Here is a 20,727-nt window from a genome sequence, read left to right as displayed (position 1 = left end):
CTATACTGAGTAAAGAAATCAGTTCTAGGGATCTATTGAAGGACTAAACTCCGTCTCAAATATTTGTATATAATCCATTCTTTTTTCTTTTTTTTTTAGAATTTCTGGCTTGTAACTTACTATATGAATTCCTACCAGCTGCTTAGAAGTTTGAATTCTAGAATAACAAGTGTGCACTATGCACACATTTTATTTAATAATACAGTCTTAAATTAACTCAGAAAAGAGAAAATAAGATATCAGTAGATTCAGAATTATACATATATGCTCATGGACAAAAGAAATATTACATAGAAAATAGTGTACATGGTTTATTTCTCATATGAAGAAAGTATTTTTGTGTTAAAAGACCACTTGCTCAATGAAATGCAAAAACAAAATTATCACTATCACATCGTTTCACAAAATGTGACATTATATTGATTTTCTTTAGACTGCCCATTTTCATTCTGTTCAATTGAAATGTCTGATGAAAAGGGCTTAACAAATTAAGCAAGATTTTGAATTGCAAGTGAGGAAAAGGGAGAATTATAAAAGTAATTGTGTGCTTTAGTTATAAATATTTGATTCTTTCTTCATTTTTTCAATAGAAGAAAAACAATAATTCATATTCACTATACAAAATACATGTAAACCTTTGAATAAACCTTTTACCGATGCCCTTTGATCCCTTTATGACATAAAATCCCAAGATGCATTTCAGAAGAAAATGCTTTTATTTCTGCTGCTCATAATAAGTCCAAGCATGGCCTTCAACATGGATTAAACTCATTGCAGTTTCTAGCTTCAGTTTGGGTGGAATATTATTTGCCCATTATGTTCCTGTCCCAGTTCAGGATCCTGTTATCTAGTGGTTGTCATTGGTTGCTGTCTAATATATTTTTTGTTTATTGATTTAGCATACATCAGTTAGTTATTCATTTTAATTGTTTCACATTTGGTATGCTGGAGTGGCAGAGTCTTTTATAACTTACTATACGGTATTGGCATAACTGTCAACTAACCAGTATCCTGCGGGTCACACCCAAGAATTTCACCCCATACCTTGTTGTTAAATAACCCGGGAATTCAAAAAATGACTCGTTTTCACCCAGATTCTTGAGCCTTTAGACTGATTTCATAAGTGATTTTCATTTGAAATACTGGCACATACGTGATTCTTCCTGGACAGGAAGTTCAACTAGCTGTGTTAACTGTCAAATTAAGTGACCCATTAAATGCATTGCTTCACTTGACAGCGTTGGTGTCAAACACACTGTTAATTAACACCAATTACCTTAGCTTAAGGTCATAAATAATTTGCCTATTTCAAAGTTGTTTGACAATAAATTTGAGTTACTTCCCCTTTTTTGTCACCTTTCACAATATATAGAGAATATCATATGGCTTTTCCAATATCACATCCGTATCAACCCGAGACCCCAATATAATCTCAAGAGCTCTGCTGGCAGGGGAGATAACATTAAATATTGCCTAAAATGCTTTTTAATTTTTAGACCAATAGAATTGAATATCAAGCAATTCTTGTTAAGGCCCATATGCAACATCATAACTTCACAGTAAATTCAGTAGAATGTTTTTGAGAATTCATTTACCAGTAAATACAACAATTGGTGTCATGATTGTCATTTTCACAAGGAATAAATAATTAAAGTCAAAAGTAAATAAACAGCCCATACAGAAAAAAAAGTTGAGGGCCATGTGGCGGACAGTTGAGGGCTAGCTGTTTTAAGCAAAATAGTTGAGGGCTAGGTGTTGAGCATCTTAGCTCAACTCAAACCTGGCCAAGCACTGTATGTTTGATAGATGTCGCTCAACTGGCCCTCAACTGAAGCTGGCCATTAAGTTGAGGAAAAGTTGAGCAATTGATCTTTGGTTTTCATATAGTTGAGCAAAAGTTGAGCATTCAGACTTTGAATTTTTTGTAGTTGAGGAAAAGTTGAGCATTCAGACTTTGAGTTTTTTTGTAGTTGAGGAAAAGTTGAGCAATTGATCTTTGGTTTAACTTTTCATATAGTTGAGCAAAAGTTGAGCATTCAGACTTTGAATTTTTTGTAGTTGAGGAAAAGTTGAGCATTCAGACTTTGATTTTTTTTGTAGTTGAGGAAAAGTTGAGCAATTGATCTTTGGTTTAACTTTTCATATAGTTGAGCAAAAGTTGAGCAATTAGAAATATGAGCTGGTGATATAAATGTTATGTGCCATCTGTTTTCCATTAATCTCTGTGTATAATGCAAGTAGACAGGAAGTACTATTATAAATGTACACAGAGTTTGAGGCCAAATTAAGGGAAGCACATGTTTTTATACATTTTTCTGTATTTTAACTTAACTATAACTCATAACATAAAGATAAATTAAAAAAACAAACAGTACTTTTTTTATTATAAGATATATCAAATATTCATGATTTAGGTAATTAACAGTTATTATTAGGGGCAAATTTCAAAGGGATCACACTGTCAAAATACCCTAAACAACCTCAAACATTTAAAATTTTAACTGGGCTTGAGCATGCACATGGCAAGCAAAGATGTCTTCTAGCTATCATGAATAAAATATGAATTTTACAATGGATGTAGATCAAAAAGTTACAAATAACTGTATTGACATTGAATAGTGCAGTGTATTCTTCTGATGACATGACTCTTGGATTTAGGAAGATTGATGTTTTAACACATATTTATGGAAACATCTTTTGGTAAGTACATTGGATTAGAATTTCCACCATTTGAATAAGTGTATATGCTCTTTTAGCTCACAATAGTGATATTTAAAGTGTCTTCTTAACTTTTTAGAGTGAAGAAAATTTTAGACAATATATTTATGCATTAATTTATATATTATCAAAATGTGTAAGACAGGAGACATATTTATTTTATTATTAAGACAATTTGTTTTAGAAAGTATTACTAGTAAAATAAGAATATTCTAATATAATGAATTTGGTATAAAACTAGAGATCTGGGGTATGACTGCAAATAAGACATCTATCCACAAATGACAGATAAATATATATTTTTTTTTTTTTCTGGTTGAACAACACTTTCTGTTTTGAGTATTTCAATATATATCTAAATACTTCTCCTTGCATAAAGATTAATATGGCTGCAGGATTAACTAGATTTTATTTACTAGATAATAACTTTTAAAAAGCAAGGATAAAGCTGTCATGTAGTCTGTTGTGTGTTAAGATCATTCAGCAGTATTTTGGCTATATAAAATACACAATTTAAATTTATTTTTTCTACAATGTGTAGTCATCAGTTTGCAATGACCAGATACATGTAATGCTCAACTTTTAAAGACCTGGCCCTCAACTATTGGCCACCTAGCCCTCAACTTTTAATGACCTGGCCCTCAACTATTGGCCACCTAGCCCTCAACTTTTAATGACCTGGCCCTCAACTATTGGCCACCTAGCCCTCAACTTTTAATGACCTGGTCCTCAACTGTTGGCCAGGTAGCCCTCAACTCTAATTGCTCAACTGTTGGACACCTAGCCCTCAACTATGATATTTTCTCAACCTTGCTCAACTAATTTGCATAAAGTTGAGCATTTGATAGTTGAGGGCTACCTAATTTGCATGGCAAAAATCCAGGTAGCCCTCAACTGGCCCTCAACTATTTGCTCAACTGATGGCCAGCTAGCCCTCAACTGGCCCTCAACTGTTTGTTCAACTGGCGGCCAGTTGAGCAATGCAGTTGGCCATCCTATCATTTTTTCTGTATGGGAGGTTTAAACAAAGTTAAAGTATGATATCACTGTGAAATTTCAAACAATTTATAGAAAATCATCACTTTTGAAGAAACCTGCGTCATATTATACACAGGTAAATGAAAATAATTTTGTTGTTAAGTATACTTCTTCTTCTGTGTGTATAAAATCTTCCGTTTAGGATTACCAAGAAATTTCTTTAATATCAATAAAACTAATCTAACACTTGGTACATATGGGGTGAATATCAAAAATAAAAATATACAATTAGTGCTAGATAAAACATCCTGTACAGGTCCAAGAACAGCATCTAAGGAAAAATGAAATAATTTTGATGTTCATAGTACGAAGAAGTGAAAATTTGTAGTAATTAAATACCAAATAATCAAAGCTGGTATATAGACAAGATCCATGTTAACATTAAATAACATAAAAGCATTACAAATAGTATCAACAGGTCAAATTAAAAAGAAAGTACGATTTGAGAGTACTCGCAGTTACTGACAGCTAGTTAAAAGCCAAAACAATTAATAATAAAAAATCATGCATCAGAGACTAAAATCAACTAAAATACATCCCAGGGATTTAGTATTTTAACGCCATGAACAGTCAAAGAAGACATGACTTGTGCAATGCCAAAAATAAATGTATCGACAGGTAGTAGGATAGTTAGGAGTAACTTCTTTATAGATAAAAATGAACGTGTGTGTGTCTCTATACATCCCGTTTGAAAAGAAAATACAAATTTAGTTATGTTTTAATTTGCTAATGACAAAATCAATATTAGTGCCAATGTAAAATATATTCAGAGATCTAATTACAACATTGGTACGATAACCCGATAACCCTTACTAATAACTTTGTTTAAAGGTTCGATGAGTTTACACGGATCACATAATGATTTCCGCGCTTTAAGTACAATATTACCATAAAATTTAGGATGTGAAATACCATTTTTAATAAGTTTTCTACAGGTACAGCCAAATTTACTAATCAAATCTTTGTATCTATGAAAGGATTTAGTAAAAGTTTTAAGTAATTTATGGTAACGAAATCCCTGACTTAATAATTTACCAGTGATGCATTGACTACGTTCGTTAAAATCTATCAAATCACTACACACACACGGGCATACCGAACGAGTTGGGATATATAAACACCGTATGATGGAGCCAAAGGCACATCGCCGTCTAAAAAAGGAAAATTAACAATAGGGAATGAAAAATCGTCTCTTTTGTCGTAAATTTTAGTATGGAGTTTCCCTTTAGAAATTGAAATGTCTAAATCTAGAAAAGGACAACTGCTGCTGTTTATGTTAGATTTAGTTAAAGTAAGTTCTTTTGGGTAAATTTCGGTAGTATATTTAGAGAACTCTGGATTATTTAACGAAAAAATATCATCCAGATAACGGTAGGTATTGTTGAATGTATCAAATGTAACAATGATGTGTCTCTACTGAGTTTGGTCATAAACTGAGATTCATAGCAATACAGGAATAAATCTGCTATTAAAGGGGCGCAGTTAGTGCCCATAGGAATACCTACTACCTGACGATACACTTTATCGCTGAAACGTACATATATGTTATCTAGGAGAAAATTTAAAGCTTCAATCATATCCTCACATTTCCAGTAAGTGTATCTAGCATACTTTCCTTTTTCGTCACAGAAAAAGGCTTTAAATGAGTTACAGCAAATAAATTTACAATGAGATTTTTCGAAAGACCATTTTATTAGATATGAAAATTTTCTCTTTATTAGATTGTGTGGAAGTGTAGTGTAGAGAGTAGAAAAATCATAACTGTCAACAGAACCAAAAGGACCATCAAAAACATGTATTTTATCTAAAACCTCTTAAGAATTTTTAACACCCCAAAAATAATTAATACCATTATTTTCATAAGCAAATTTAAATAATTCACATTTTAAATTTTACCCTGATTTATATAAAACTGAAGGTAGGTACGTAGTGATTATTGTGTCCCTTTGTTTATTCATTTGACCAATCTGACTTTCTATCCATAACTCTTCCTAAATTAAAGACCAGCTTTCAATGAAACTTCACAGAATCTGTGATTGACAGTGTACAGCCATGGACATTGCCACTTCCATACAAATGGGGTAGCAGGATTTGTATTTGTGAATTTTGCTCAGTTTTCTAGTTTTTTGCTGGGCTTTTTCTTGTAGTGACAATGTTTATTCAGTATAGAACATGTCATATATTGGCTGAATAATGGATATGACTTTTCTACAGAAGGTTACAATTTGCTAGAAAAGTTAATTGCGCATGAAATCTGTCAAAAAATAAGAGAGAACCTTTCATACTGGGGAGGGGACATTATGCAGACGCTATGTGCTACCTACAAGAGTTATTTTGACAGAAAACCAAATTTTGTTATTGACCAAAACAAGCAAAAGGACAATTCAGAAATTGTATTTCCCACAATACACAATCTTTCAAAAATATATGTAATAGGCTACATCTTTAGCCACAAATTTAAGAACACGCCAACATTTAGCAATACTCAGAACTTAAAGAAACTTAGTTACCAATAAAAGTAATCACAGAAGTCCACAATTTTTTGTAGAAATAACATACATGGAGTCCTTGATAAAGAAGAATAAAGTCTACCTGGACATGTGTGCTGCTAAATCTTTCAAAAGGAATAGAAAGAAGAGACAGAAAGATAAATTGACAAAATGAACATAGAATATCACTCTGTTTATTGACAGTCAAAAATGTTACATAATGTTTGTGTATTGATAAGTTAAAATGTTACACAATGTTTGTGTATTGATAAGTTAAAATGTTACATAATGTTTGTGTATTGTGTACAAATTATTCAAGAAATCACATGTTAGTCACTTTTACCTAGACTTATTGTATCTTTGACAATTTAAACCACGAAAATTTAACTGGTGTCACATATGGCTAGGTCAAACAAAAACAATGATAGGATTGTTTTTTCCAGAGCAGTAAAACCAAGTTGACTACTTGACAGCCTTGTGATATCCATGTGTGACAATTAGCCATTAACGTCATATATGTTTTTTAAAGTGGTCTAGAAAGATTTATCATTGACAATTTACTAAAAAAAATATGACAGACTTTTGGGTCTACAAACATTTGTTTTTCAATTTGCCTTTCAAATAATTTTAAAGTATGCAAAAATAAAAGCTCATGTGTTTGGAAACTTTAATTATTTACAATAAATTAAAAGATATCATTGTTAAAAGGCATTTCATATCCTCCTTAATTTTCTTGCAAAATTTTAAATTGTTCCAAGGATAACATTCTTCAATCGTTTCAAAATAATGCTACTTCCACTGATGAATAGTGTGTTATAATGTGGACACTTCAATTCAGAAAAATCAGTTGTGACTTCACTATGACATCATTAAATCGATGTTTTTGACCTTAAAAGGCATTTTTACCCATAGTTTTTGGTAAAATTAGATATGAGCCAAGGCCTTACCCAAAAAGATAATTGACAAAAATTAGCATTTCTGTAAAAGACATCTTTATGGAAGATATCTTTTTGGGTAAAGTCTTGGCTGATATCTTTAAAAATTGATAAGCTCTAAACTTAGGTTATTTTGGCAGATTTTGTATCTGCCTGAAATACAAGAATTTTGAAACCCAATAGCAAATATGTAAAACACAATTTATAAATCCGACAGACTTGTTACAGTCTTGTGAACATCTGATGTGTTTTATTTATGGATTTATAACACTTTTTGATTTTTCAAATTAATGGGACCAAAAATGTGGCCTTATCATACCTTCTCTTTAGGTAAATTTCCTGTAGGGTCTAAACGATGTATTTGAGGCCTGGCAAACACATTCAGAGAAGGACAAACCTTTTTATTTGGTCAGCTGATGAAGATTTCATCAAGAAAATACTTTCTTTCTTATAAGATAAAGTAAATATTTCCTGCATATCAAACAGCAGTTTGTAAAGTATTGTGGGAATTTTGTTTCATATTTGGGAAGAAAATTATGACAGAGTGGCCCACTACATTTTTCAGGTTTTCTGATATTTCCTTGGATATTTTTGTTCTTTTTGTTTTCAAAACTTTACATATGAGGAATAGTAATATGTGTCTAATACAAATGTTAAAAATTAGTTCAATATTTAGCATCCCATGTTATAGTTTCCTTTTCTGACTTGTGAATAAAAATAATTCATAATGGCATCTGAGTTCATTTAAAACACTTATTATTCATTTGCCGTCTTGAAAATTCAGTCTTAACAGTTTAATCATGTAAGAGCTAGTCAGCAAAATTCTGTAAAAAGTATAATAAACAAGCATTCTGTGAGTATTGCCTGGCAATACATAGTCACCTATCGGTTAAAAATTCATTGTACTGGAACAAAATGCTAACTTCATCTATAACTTGTCATGGTGTAAACTATGTAACAAATATCAAGTCAATATCTTCAAGCATGACTAAAAAAAGTGTGGAAAATTGATTACTGTAAATTCAGAAATTATTGCGTGCATTTATTATTGCGATTTTGTCATTTTAGACTAAAATGCGATTTTAATTTTTGCGATAATGAGAAAAATCCTGTTTAATTCATACAACAAATTTCAAAATGCGAGTTTAAATTATTGCGTCGCATTTTTCGCAATAATAAAAACATCGCAATAATTTCTGTATTTACAGTATTTGAGTGAATTTTCTAAGTCCAAGGACCATAACTCTGCACAAAATCATCAGACCAAAACAAAATTCGAACTTGATCTGTAACTTGTCATGATAAAACTATATTCCAATTATCAAATCAATATCTTCAAGCATGACGAAAAAAAGTGAGGAAAACTGATTATTTGAGTGAATTTTCTAAGTCCAAGGACCATAACTCTGCACAAAATAGACCGGAACAAAATTCGAACTTGATCTGTAAGTTGTCATGATAAAACTATATACCAATCATAAAATCAATATCTTCAAGCATGACAAAAAAAAGTGTAGAAAACTGACTACTTGAGTGAATTTTCTAAGTTCAAGGACCATAACTCTGCACAAAATCGTCAGAACGGAACAAAATTCGAACTTGTTCTGTAACTTGTCATGATAATAAATACACCAAATATCAAATCAATATCATCAAGCATGAAGACAAAAAGTGTGGAAAACTGATTTGCCGGACTGACGGATGGACAGACAGACAGACAGACGGAGTGCTAACCTAAAGTCCCCTTCGACTTCGTCAGTAGGGGACTAAAAAAGGAATAGAATATAGTTCAGATCTGGCATATTTTAAAGCATATTCTAAAATTTCAAAAGGTACTGTTTATATTAATGCTTTCTAATCTGTTATGATATTTTTCTCTTGTTTTGACAGAGTCAAAATTGAGACTTGAGTATGCTTGTCTCCAGCGTCGTCAACTGTATGTTAAATTTTTTTTATTAGGTCAGTTTAAGGGGAACCACTAATGGTAAGTCAATGATATTTGGTATGCAGTTGTATAAGCATTAGCACATCTCATTTATATGGAGATTATTTAGCCCTGTCCCCTCAGTCATCTTCTATTGACTTTGAAACTTTTGCTTAGTTAACATGTATTGGTATGATTGCCAATGAGATAACTATCCACCAAAGTTCAAATGAATTGGATGTTAGCAATTATAGGCAACCCTATGGCCTTCAACAATGAGAAAAACCCATACCATATAGTAGGCTATAAAAGGCCCTGACATGAAAAATATGAAGCAATTCAATTGAGAAAACTAACGGCCTAATATATAACAAAACAATTTACGAAAAAACAAATTTGACAGAAATGAACCAACAACCACTGAACTACAGGCACAAATAGAATGTGGCGGGGTTAAACATGTCTGAAGGCACCAACCCTCCCCTAACCTGGGACATTGGTGTAACAACACAACACAAGAACAAACTATGCAAAACAATGAACAAAAAAAACAAATATGAGAAACAACAAAAAATGACAACCAATCAATTACAGGCTCCTGACACGCACATATAGAATGTGGTGGGGTTAAACATATTTGAAGGCACCAACCCTCCCCCTAACCTTGGACAGAGGTGTAAGGCACAACCAAGAACAAACTATGCGAAACAATGAACGAAAACAAATATGAGAAACAGCAAAAAATGACAACCACTCAATTACAGGCTCCTGACTTGGGACAGGCACATATAGAATGTGGCGGGGTTAAACATGTTTGTGGGCGCCCAAACCCTCTCCATACCTGGGACAGTGGTGTAACAGCACAACATATGAACAAGCTATAAAAGTTAGTTGAAAAGGGATCAGCTCATCTGATCGATACAAGGCAGAAAAACAAGTAACAAAACACATCCAACATCCAATGGATTAAGTGTAAAGACATCATTAACAGTCAGAGGAAAACATGACCTTGTGCAATGCCAAAATACAGGTATCAACACGTTGTAGAACCGTGTCAGAATGTGCATATGTATATAACAATAATATTAGTTTGGTTTTAATTTACTGATAACAAATTCAATATTTATACCAATAAAAACTAATTTTCAAAGATCGAATTACAGTGTTGAGTTGGTAACCTTTTAGAATAAGTTTATTTAAAGGATCGATAAGTTTACCTAGATCGCATCTAAATTTCCAGGCTTGTAAACAACATCACCGTAAAAATTAAGATGTGATATCCTTAAAATAAGTTTTCTACAGGTACAAGTTTACATGTTAAAGATTGTGATTAGATCACTTAAAGCAAGGATTTGTATACAAATCCTTGCTTAAAGGGAAACTGACCTATGATACGTCAATGATACTTGATATATTTTTATTAGCATTAGCATATATATTTTTTTCCACGCAAATTATTTTGCACTTAACTTCAATCATGGTTCATTTACTTTGAATACTTTGCATATTTTACATGCATTTTTCTGTCAAAATTACATACAGCCTTTACATATCTGTGTCAACAGTTTATTTCAAAATAGATAGGTTGTCATTTTAAGATATTTTCACAAAATTAACTAAAAAGGGGAGATGAAAAAGAATTTATGTCGAAAATTAAAGTTATATGAAGGACCCTTACAGTATTAAGCTTCTTTTAGTATGATTTGACATTTGACAATTTTGCTTGTTAAAGGCTTGTGTATGTTTAAATGAATTAAGTTTTTTTGTGTATGCACATGCATGTTTGGGTTCACAAATAATTGTTGAAAACTGAACGTTTTTTTATATTAAGTTGGTACACTGAAGTATCAACTCACAAAGAAGTCTTCTTTATCTTCATACAAGACAAGTACTTATATTTTCTACTCCGATAAGGCTCATCAACATTAGAGAGACAGATCTTAGTGCAAACCAATGACATTGTTGATTGTAGCACTGTGCTGACAATGGTAATTAGGATCAGTTGGTTTTAAACAAACAACCAAATGACATCGTCTTCAACAATATTCTCTTTGACCCAAATACCCATTTTATCCTCCTGCGAAGGCAAAGAATGACAAAAGTGGATTCTGTGCTGTGTATATAATATTTTAATTATGAAAGAAAATTTTTTGCTAGAGGGAAACAAAATCTTCTTGAAAAAGTGTGTACATCAAGAATTTGGTGTTGATGGCAGATCTTTGATAATGTCTGTTAAACTTGTTCACTACTTTTATAGATTGGTCATTTTGGCTTGACATATTGTATAGAAATATAAATTAACCATGATTTGCCAATTACGATTGTGGATTGACCCCTTAATAGTTTTTTTACTATTTGTGCAGTTAAGTTGCCGTCTCTTTCTCAGAAGTGTACCCAACATCTCTTTTTATTATGCCCCGCTGACTATAGAAGAAGTTATCATGTTTTCCTCTGTGTCCATCAATGCTGCTTTAGGGTAAAGATTTGGTTTAAGGTTGTATGGGAGATCTCCACCATCTTGGATTGTAAAAAAACACACGAGGTCTATATTTTCAATCAAGTCAGCAAATTTTAAATGCAGGAATGTAATTTACTAAGGGAGCTACCATTTGATTTTTATGGGGGGGGGGGGGGGGGGGGGGCTAGGATGAAAAATTTTGTCCTGCATTTTTTTTTTAGTTGTAATCTCTGTCCTGCCTTTTTATTTTGCACTTTCTGCCTTTTTTCTAATTTCATCCTAGGCCCCCCCCCCCCCTAAAAATCAAATGGTAGCTCCCTAATTAGAAAATTCATTTAACAGAACAAATTTATGTGCTTTTAATTTTATTAGTACTTAAAGATAAATGGAGAATGTGTCCATGGGACATAGATGATGCCACCGCCAGAATATATCGTTATAAAGAGGCACAACTCGAGAATGGTACAAGTGACGCCACCTAACTTCTAACTTGATCTGTGTTTTGTGGTAATAAGCATTGTGTACAAGTTTCATAATATTTGGTTGAAGCAATCTAAAAGTTAGAGAACAGAAACCAATTTTGGGACGTATATATGTACGTACAGACGGACAAGGGTAACACTTTATGCCCTCTCCGTTGACGACAGGGGCATAAAAATATCTTATATTTAACAAAAGTAGAATATTTTTAATGGATTTCAATTTTTTTTACCTTTGCCTTTTTAACTCAGAAATTAAAATATTTATCAAGGAATCTACAGGAAATTTTTTATTTCATGTTATAGTAGGAAACAAGAGTGCACACACTGAAATGTCTTGCATGCATTACTGACCATTGATTATATGCTGATTGTCCTAAATATAAAGTTTTACTACAAGTGTCACATAAACTTAACATGATCATAGAAAATGAGGTCATGGTCAGATAAACCAAGCCAGAATTACATGTACACCTTAAAATCATTCCATACACCAAATATAATTGATCTTTTGCTTATAGTATACAAGAAACAGACAAAACCATTAAAACATTATACTGAGCAAAGAACCATGAAAATGAGGTCAAGGTCAGATGAACCCGGCCAGACAGACATGTACACCTTACTTTTATAAATTCTGACTTGGATGGAGAGTTGTCTCATTGGCACTCATACCACATCTTCTTATATCTATTTAAATATAGTTGACCTATTGCACGATAGTATCTAAGAAACAAACTTAACCAGGAAAACTTAACATTGATCAATGAACCATGAAAATTAGGTCAAGGTCAGATGAACCCGGCCAGACAGACATGTAAACCTTACAATCATTACTTGCTTTTATTATAGCTGACCTATTACATATAGTATCTAAGAAACCAACTTAACCAGGAAAACTTGCATTGACCAATGAATCATATAAAATGAGGTCAAGGTCAGATGATAACTACCAGACAGACACATACACCTTACAATCATTCTTTACACCAAATACAGTTGAGCTATTGCTCATAGTTTAAGAAAAACAGACCAAAACACAAAAACTGAACATTGAGCAATGAACCGTAAAAATGAGGTCAAAGTTAAATAAAACCTCCCAGACTGATATGTACATTGTAAAATATTTTCATACACCAAATAAAGTTGACCTATTGCATACAGTATTAGAATAAAATGCTCCGCTGGGCGCAGCTTGATACGACTGCAGAGGTCGAACCCTGAACAGTTGGGGCAAGTATGGACACAACATTCAAGCTTGATACAGCACTGAATTTGGATTGTGATTAAATATTTGACATAGGTTTCCGACACAGGATGAATGTGGTCTAAGAACTTAAAAATTTTTAATTTACCTATTCAAACCATATCATTATTATTTGCTTTTATATATAAATCAGAAATAACCAATTCAAAATGGAAAATTTTAAAGAGGAAAAAAATCCCCCCAATTTTTTGAACCCCCATATGATTCATCACCCCCAAACTCAATCCCAGCCTTCCCTTTGTGGTATGGTACCTTGCAGTACAATTTCAGAGAGATCCATACACTTGAACACAAGTTACTGTCTGGAAACTAGAAAAATGCTTGTTTTTTGGCCCCTTTTTGGCCCCAAATTCCTAAACGTTTAGGGCAATTACCCCCAAACTCAAACCCAGCTTTCCCTTTGTGATATGGAACCTTGTAGTACAATTTCATAAAGATCCATACACTTATACACAAGTTATTGTCCTGAAACTAGAAAAATGCTTGTTTTTTGCCCCTAATTCCTAAAATTTGAGGCAATAACCCCCAAAACCAATCCCAGCCTTCCCTTTGTGGTATGGTGCCTTGCAGTACAATTTCAGAGAGATCCATACACTTGAACACAAGTTATTGTCTGGAAACTAGAAAAATGCTTATTTTTGGCCCCTTTTTGGTCCCTTATTCCTAAACGTTTTGGGCAATTACCCCCAAACTCAATTCCAGCTTTTCCTTTGTGATATGGAACCTTGTAGTACAATTTCAGAAAGATCCATACACTTACACACAAGTTATTGTTAGCCTAGTCAATTTAGCTCTAAAATCACTCAACCTCGAACTAATTGCAACACAAGGTTTTTTTAGTGCAAATTATAATATAGACTTGGACTAACAACATACTAAAATTATACATTGATATAATTTGCTGAAAGGGTTATTTTTGGGTAAAATATGTGGTTTTTAGAGAAAAAAAACTGAAAACTGGAAAAGAAGAAAAATTGTTAATTATGGTTACATTTTTAGACCTAAAGCTTGTTGAAGACAGGAAACCTTATCTTAATAGTATATTATGTAGTCCTCTAGTTATTATTTTTCATAATGAGGTAATTTTGAGGTGAAATGAGTGATTTTTAGTGAAAAAACGTTGAAAACAGGAACTATATTATCTTATGTTTATATGCATATGTTTTCCTATTGTTATCAATATCAATACTAATCAATTTGTTGTGTGAAATATTTTGTTATACGAACTAATTACAAAATAAGAATGTGTCCATAGTACATGGATGCCCGATCCGCACTATCATTTTCTATGTTCAGTGGAGTGTGAAATTGGGGTCAAAACTCTAATTTGGCATTAAAATTAGAAAGATCATATCATAGGGAACATGTGTACTAAGTTTCAAGTTGACATCAAAAACAATCTTGACCAAAAACTTGAACAAATTACTTTAATCGAAACGGGACAGACAGACTGATGAACGAACGGACACACAAACCGAAAAACATAATACCCCTAAGTTAGGGGTATAAAAAATGAAAATTTTAAAATCTTGGTTATTTCCAGTTTGATTTTTAAAACGAAAATGGAGAATGGAAACAGGGAATGTGTCAAAGAGAAAACAAGGCCACTATATTACCAATGTAAGTAACTAAAAAAAATTACTTGTTTAAGTAATGCCCCTGAATGATAATGGGTCTTTAACATAGCAAGTAATTATATATATAAATCCGGCACACAGAGGTGGGCTTCAGCTGACCCTTTAATTATTGTGTACACTAGTTCAGCGAAATGGGCACAACCCTTGAAACTCCAATACATACAAATGAACCAAAATTATATAAAAAAAAACACACACACAAGACAAACAAAGGCTAGAGGTTCCTGACTTGGGATAGGTGCAATAATGTGGCTGGGGTAAAACATGTTGTGTGAGAACTCAATCCTCCTCTAGTTTCTCTTTACAATGTAGAATAAATAAACGCACAATAAAACCCAGTTTAAAAGAAGTGCATTTTGTGGAAGCTTGAAATTTTTATCTTATGTTTCTGTTATGTATTTATAGTAATTATACATGTAGGTATAATAAACAAAAAAATGATTGTGTTCAAAAATAACTGTAAATCAGTTTGGTTACTGACTTTGATTTTGTCATGATAATTGCTGTAAGAGTTATTTTTGTAGTGTCCTTGCATCGTCATAGATTGTAGTCCTTTTTTGTGTATTTTTTCATTAGCTACTTTTTCAACATTTGAATTGCATAAAGTCACAGTTAAACACAGACCAATCTTATTTAGCAAGCTCTATCAATATCTATGTTTAATTTCAGATATATAAGCTTTAAATTTGGGAACATATTCTATTTCACTGAATTAGCATGAAATGTAGTTCTGACATTGTTTAAGGCAATTTCAAGGGCAGCTTTGTTAATATGATTATAAGTTTACCCCAAGAGCTTGAATTTAAATAGTAATTGTACCAAAGTGGTCCAATTTTGGATGTTGGAAATGAGATAAGCACTGTTGAATGAATTGATGGGATCACTTCCTGGAGGAAATGTTAATAGTTACAGCGCCTTATGTGTTCCCTGTAAACCTGTTTGTGGTGATCTGAAACATTAACCAAATGATAATGATTATGACTGTGAAAGATCTAACATGGGATGTCTGCTGTATGAAAATATTATGGTCAATATATATATGTATATAAAGAAAAGCATTACCAAGTTCCTTCTTTAAGATATCTCAATGAATTAATTTTATAAAAGGTAATCATCTTAAGTCTAAGAACTGTAACTAGAGGCTCTCAAGAGCCTGTGTCGCTCACCTGATTCTACTTTGGTTTTGGAAATCATGTAAAAATAGATTAAAATCATAACAGATACCCTAATAATGAGTGAGGCCAAATTTGGTTTAATATTGGTCCTGTAATTTAATAAAAAATCCTGGTGGCCATCTTGAACAGTAAATCGGCAACAAAGTAGCAACACTTAATCAGCACCTCATAAGAAACATTTATGCCATGTTTTGGTTTCATTCCATTCAGTGCACCTCTAGAAGAAGCATTTGTATGTATTTCCCATAGGGTCTTATGTTAAAGGAAGTCCCCCCATTGGCGGCAATCATGGATGAAGGATCAGCTTCAAAGTAACAAAACTTAGTCAGCACCTCATAAGGAACATTCATGCCATGTTTGGTTTCAATCCATTCAGTATGTGGTTCTCTAAAAGAAGACATTTGTATGTATTGTCCATAGGGTCCTTTGTTAAACATTGTCCACATCTGGCAGCCATCATGGATGAAGGATCAGCTTCAAAGTAACAACACTTGGTCAGCACCTCAAAAGGAACATGCATGCCATGTTTGGTTTCATTCCATTCAATGGTTCTCTAAAAGAAAACATTTGTACGTATTTCTCATAGGGTCCTATGTTAAACTAAGTCCTCCGCTGGCGGCCATCTTAGATTATGGATCGGCTTTATAGTAACAACACTTGGTCAGCACCTCATAAGGAACATTCATGCCATGTTTGGTTTCATTGCATTCAGTGGTTCTCTAAAAGAAGACATTTGTATGTATTTCCCATAGGGTCCTATGTTAAACTAAGTCCCCCGCTGGCTGCCATCTTGGATGATGGATCAGCTTCAAAGTAACAACACTTGGTCAGCACCTCATAAGGAACATTCTTGCCATGTTTGGTTTCATTTCATTCAGTGGTTCTCTAAAAGAAGACGTTTGTATGTATTTCCCATAGGGTCCCATGTTAAACTAAGTCCCCCGCTGGCAGCCATCTTGGATTATGGATCGGCTTAAAAGTAACAACACTCGGTAGCACCTCATAAGGAACATTCATGCCATGTTTGGTTTCATTCCATTCAGTGGTTCTCTAAAAGAAGACATTTGTATGTATTTCCCATAGGGTCCAATGTTAAACTAAGTCTCCTGCTGGCGGCCATCTTTGATTATGGATCAGCTTCATAGTAACAACACTTGGTCAGCACCTCATAAAGAACATTCATGCCATGTTTGCTTTTATTCCATTCAGTGGTCTCTAAAAGAAGACATTTGTATGTATTTCCCATAGGGTCCCATGTTAAACATAGTCCCCCGCTGGCGGCAATCTTGGATTATGGATCGGCTTCAAAGTAACAACACTCGGTCAGCACCTCATAAGGAACATTCATACCATGTTTGGTTTCATTCCATTGAGTGGTTCTCTAAAAGAAGACATTTGTATGTATTTCTCATAGGGTCCTATGTTAAACTAAGTCCCCCGCTGGCGGCCATCTTGGATTATGGATCGGCTTCAAAGTAACAACACTTGGTCAGCACCTCATAAGAAACATTCATGCCATGTTTGGTTTCATTGCATTCAGTGGTTCTCTAAAAGAAGACATTTGTATGCATTTCCCATAGGGTCCTATGTTAAACTAAGTCCCCCGCTGGCGGCCATCTTGGATGATGGATCTGCTACAAAGTAACAACACTCGGTCAGCACCTCATAAGAAACATTCATGCCATGTTTGGTTTCATTCCATTCAGTGGTTCTCTAAAAGAAGACATTTGTATGCATTTCCCATAGGGTCCTATGTTAACCTAAGTCCCCCGCTGGCGGCCATCTTGGATGATGGATCCGCTACAAAGTAACAACACTTGGTCAGCACCTCATAAGGAACATTCATGCCATGTTTGGTTTCATTCCATTCAGTTGTTCTCTAGAAGAAGTTCAAAATGTAAAAAGTTAACGCTGACAAAGGACGACGCCGGACGCCAAGTGATGAGAAAAGCTCACTTGGCCCTTCGGGCCAGGTGAGCTAAAAAAGTGGGTGACTTATGGTCAGAGATAGCGTTTCATATATAAAGATAGTCATGTCTAATCTGAAATTATGTCTGTTGGTTTTTATTAGTCGTTTGGGTTGCTTTCTCATTGACTTTAAAAACCTCAAATCTCTCTTTATTCATAATTATATTCTATTACAGAAATATCAATGTTAAAGACGCCTTTTTCTGCTTCCGGAATGTGCTGACCTGTATTCAACTCATTTGAACGAAACTAAACAATATTAAAAAAAATACACCTCATGCCTAAAGAATATAAATGTTTAGCTTTTGAGGTCCACAAAACTCTATCAGTGACCTCTTGGTAGTATGTTCGATCGCTTGCCAGTGAAACCATGATTTATTGCAAAATCTCCCCACTCTAAAAACATAAGAAGATGTTGTATGATTACCAATGAGAAAACTTTCCAATAATAAGGGCCACTTTATACTTGTGATAATAATATCAATAGTGTGCATGGTTAATCATGTTTGCGAGCACTCAGCCCTCCCATAATCAGGAAAAGTTATAAAATAGCAAACAACATAAGAACAAATTGTGAAACTCAGTTGGAGAGGGCTCCACTCAAAACGATCAGCACAGAGTATATAATCAATTAACAAAAAGACACCGAGTTCTTATAGCTAGTTCAAAGCTAATTACAGTTGATGAGTAAATATTATTATACCTCATTATGTTTTTTCTATAAAAAAAAATACTGAAATAGTTGTGCTATTTCATTCCACAGACTATTTGCCAGTCAATAGTTTCAAAGCATATTACCCCGGTTAATAGTTTTATAATCATATTTCCCATTCTTTTTCATACTTATTTTTCATTGGACAACAATGACGTCATTAAGTATTCTGCTTGGATTTGTGCGCTTGGCAACGTCAAACTCTGTTAATCTGTTTGTGTCTGTCGTAATTTCAAATTAATATATCACTTACCAGAAGCAATTAAAAAAGAAAAAGAAAATCTTTGCGACGCATTTTTAAAAGATCTAAGATATATATAGTAAATGAATAATATGGGTCTGTCGTCGTCTTCAGAAAATGTGATTGCTTTGGTGTACAGTACTTTAGCTAGTCTAGTAGAATTTATCATATGCACGGGAATTTATACACAAGTATTCCTAGTCTAGATTGCAGTAAATGAAATATTTACAAATACAACACGGACTATAAAAAAAAACTTATAGTTCATTTTGTTTATGTGACATTTTTCTTTTCTTTCAGATACTTTTTAGAAAGATGGTTTGTTCGGTATAATAAAACACTTATTGACTGGTTATGAGGGTAATAGCAAGTTTGTTGTCCCTTTGATATTAACTATTGCCCTCTGCTTCGCCTCAAGCAATAGTTGGTATCTCAGGGACAACAAACTTGCTATTACCCTCACAAACACTCAATAGGTGTATATTCTGTTGGCACCGACTACAATATAAATCAGTACACATCCAATTAGCAACCAATGAAAAGTTGATTCAGTGTTACAGCCAAAGCTGGTGTGTGAGTAATGAGATCGTCGCTAATTACATGAGTAGCTATTTGTTTGGAGGAGCCTGAAATTTTCATTTGTGAAAAAATATTAAACATACAATCACTTTACACTCATCATTCTTATTTTTTCATGAAAACATTGTTGGATTCTAAATCTTAACATGTTTGTTCAAGAAGAAAAATGAAAAAAAAAAAAGTTTTCTTTATATAGTTGTGGAAAAAAATACATAAAAGACTTTGAATTTCAAAAGTTAAGTCTTGCAATAATATTTTTTTTTTATAAAGGACAAAACATGTGTTTCGAGAACCCCTCCCTCAACTATAAATTAACTGTGCGTGCCTTTAACACAGGGGCAGAATTCTTTCAAATACCGATTAAGATTGTGACAAAGTTGGCTAATTTAACTCAGTACAGATTTCCATTTATAATAGGTTACATACCAACACTGTGGTGGATAATTAGATTCTTGGATTGTAAAATAGCAGAACAGAATCTCGGTCTTTATCTTTATTCAAATATACAAATTTTGAGACAGGAAAGTGATGCATTTGTAATATTATTCTTTTAAATTGAGATAATCATGTATTGTATTGTATTACTACAACTGTTATAAAAAGTACAGATCATTTTTTGTATAAATTTATTTTTTTCAACTTTGGCAAATAAGGGGAGGCAACTCATATAACCTTACTTTTACTACAAAATGTTTACATGAATTACACCACTTTCTGCAAAATATATTTTTGTATAGTTTTAGCATGTTGTTCATAGATAGTAACAGACTTGTTTTTCAGAGAAAAACTTTGTGTTGCAATTAGTTGCAGGCTGTTCACTAAATTGACTAGACTATGTCATGAAACTAGAAAAATGCTTGTTTTTTGCCCCTTTTTTGGTCCCTAATTCCTAAAATTTTGAGGCAATTACCCCCAAAATCAATCCCAGCATTCCCTTTGTGATATGGAACCTTGTGGTACAATGTCAGAGAGATCCATACACTAACACACAAGTTATGTCTGGAAGTTACAAAAATGCTCATTTTTGGCCCCTAATTCCTTAACTGTTGGTACCATAACCCCCAAAATCAATCCCAAACTTCCTTTTGTGGTATTGAAGCTTATGGT

At 33.2% G+C, this 20,727-nt stretch overlaps 2 protein-coding genes across 10 annotated transcripts in view; one reads left to right on the top strand and one right to left on the bottom strand.

The window, feature by feature from the left end:
- LOC127701286 (uncharacterized) overlaps positions 1–7,913 on the top strand; it is a 41,873-nt gene extending 33,960 nt beyond the window's left edge. The window contains exon 5 of one of the 2 annotated variants that reach the window (XM_052205152.1): positions 6,305–7,913. In XM_052205152.1, coding sequence (XP_052061112.1) covers positions 6,305–6,420 — 116 coding nt within the window. In that variant the 3' untranslated portion in view covers positions 6,421–7,913. Of the gene's footprint in view, positions 1–5,477; positions 5,549–6,304 lie in introns of those variants that run through there. The other variant, XM_052205153.1, reaches the window with a different exon arrangement.
- The window catches only part of LOC127701283 (uncharacterized), a 526,465-nt gene that overhangs the window by 348,990 nt on the left and 156,748 nt on the right, over positions 1–20,727 (bottom strand). The window lies entirely within an intron of this gene.

The sequence above is a fragment of the Mytilus californianus genome, unplaced genomic scaffold (genome assembly GCF_021869535.1).
Source record: "Mytilus californianus isolate M0D057914Y unplaced genomic scaffold, xbMytCali1.0.p SCAF_5, whole genome shotgun sequence".
NCBI classification, from domain to species: Eukaryota; Metazoa; Mollusca; class Bivalvia; order Mytilida; family Mytilidae; genus Mytilus; species Mytilus californianus.
The sequence above is the reverse complement of the archived record's forward strand: the minus strand, read 5'-3'. Positions and strand labels throughout refer to the sequence as shown.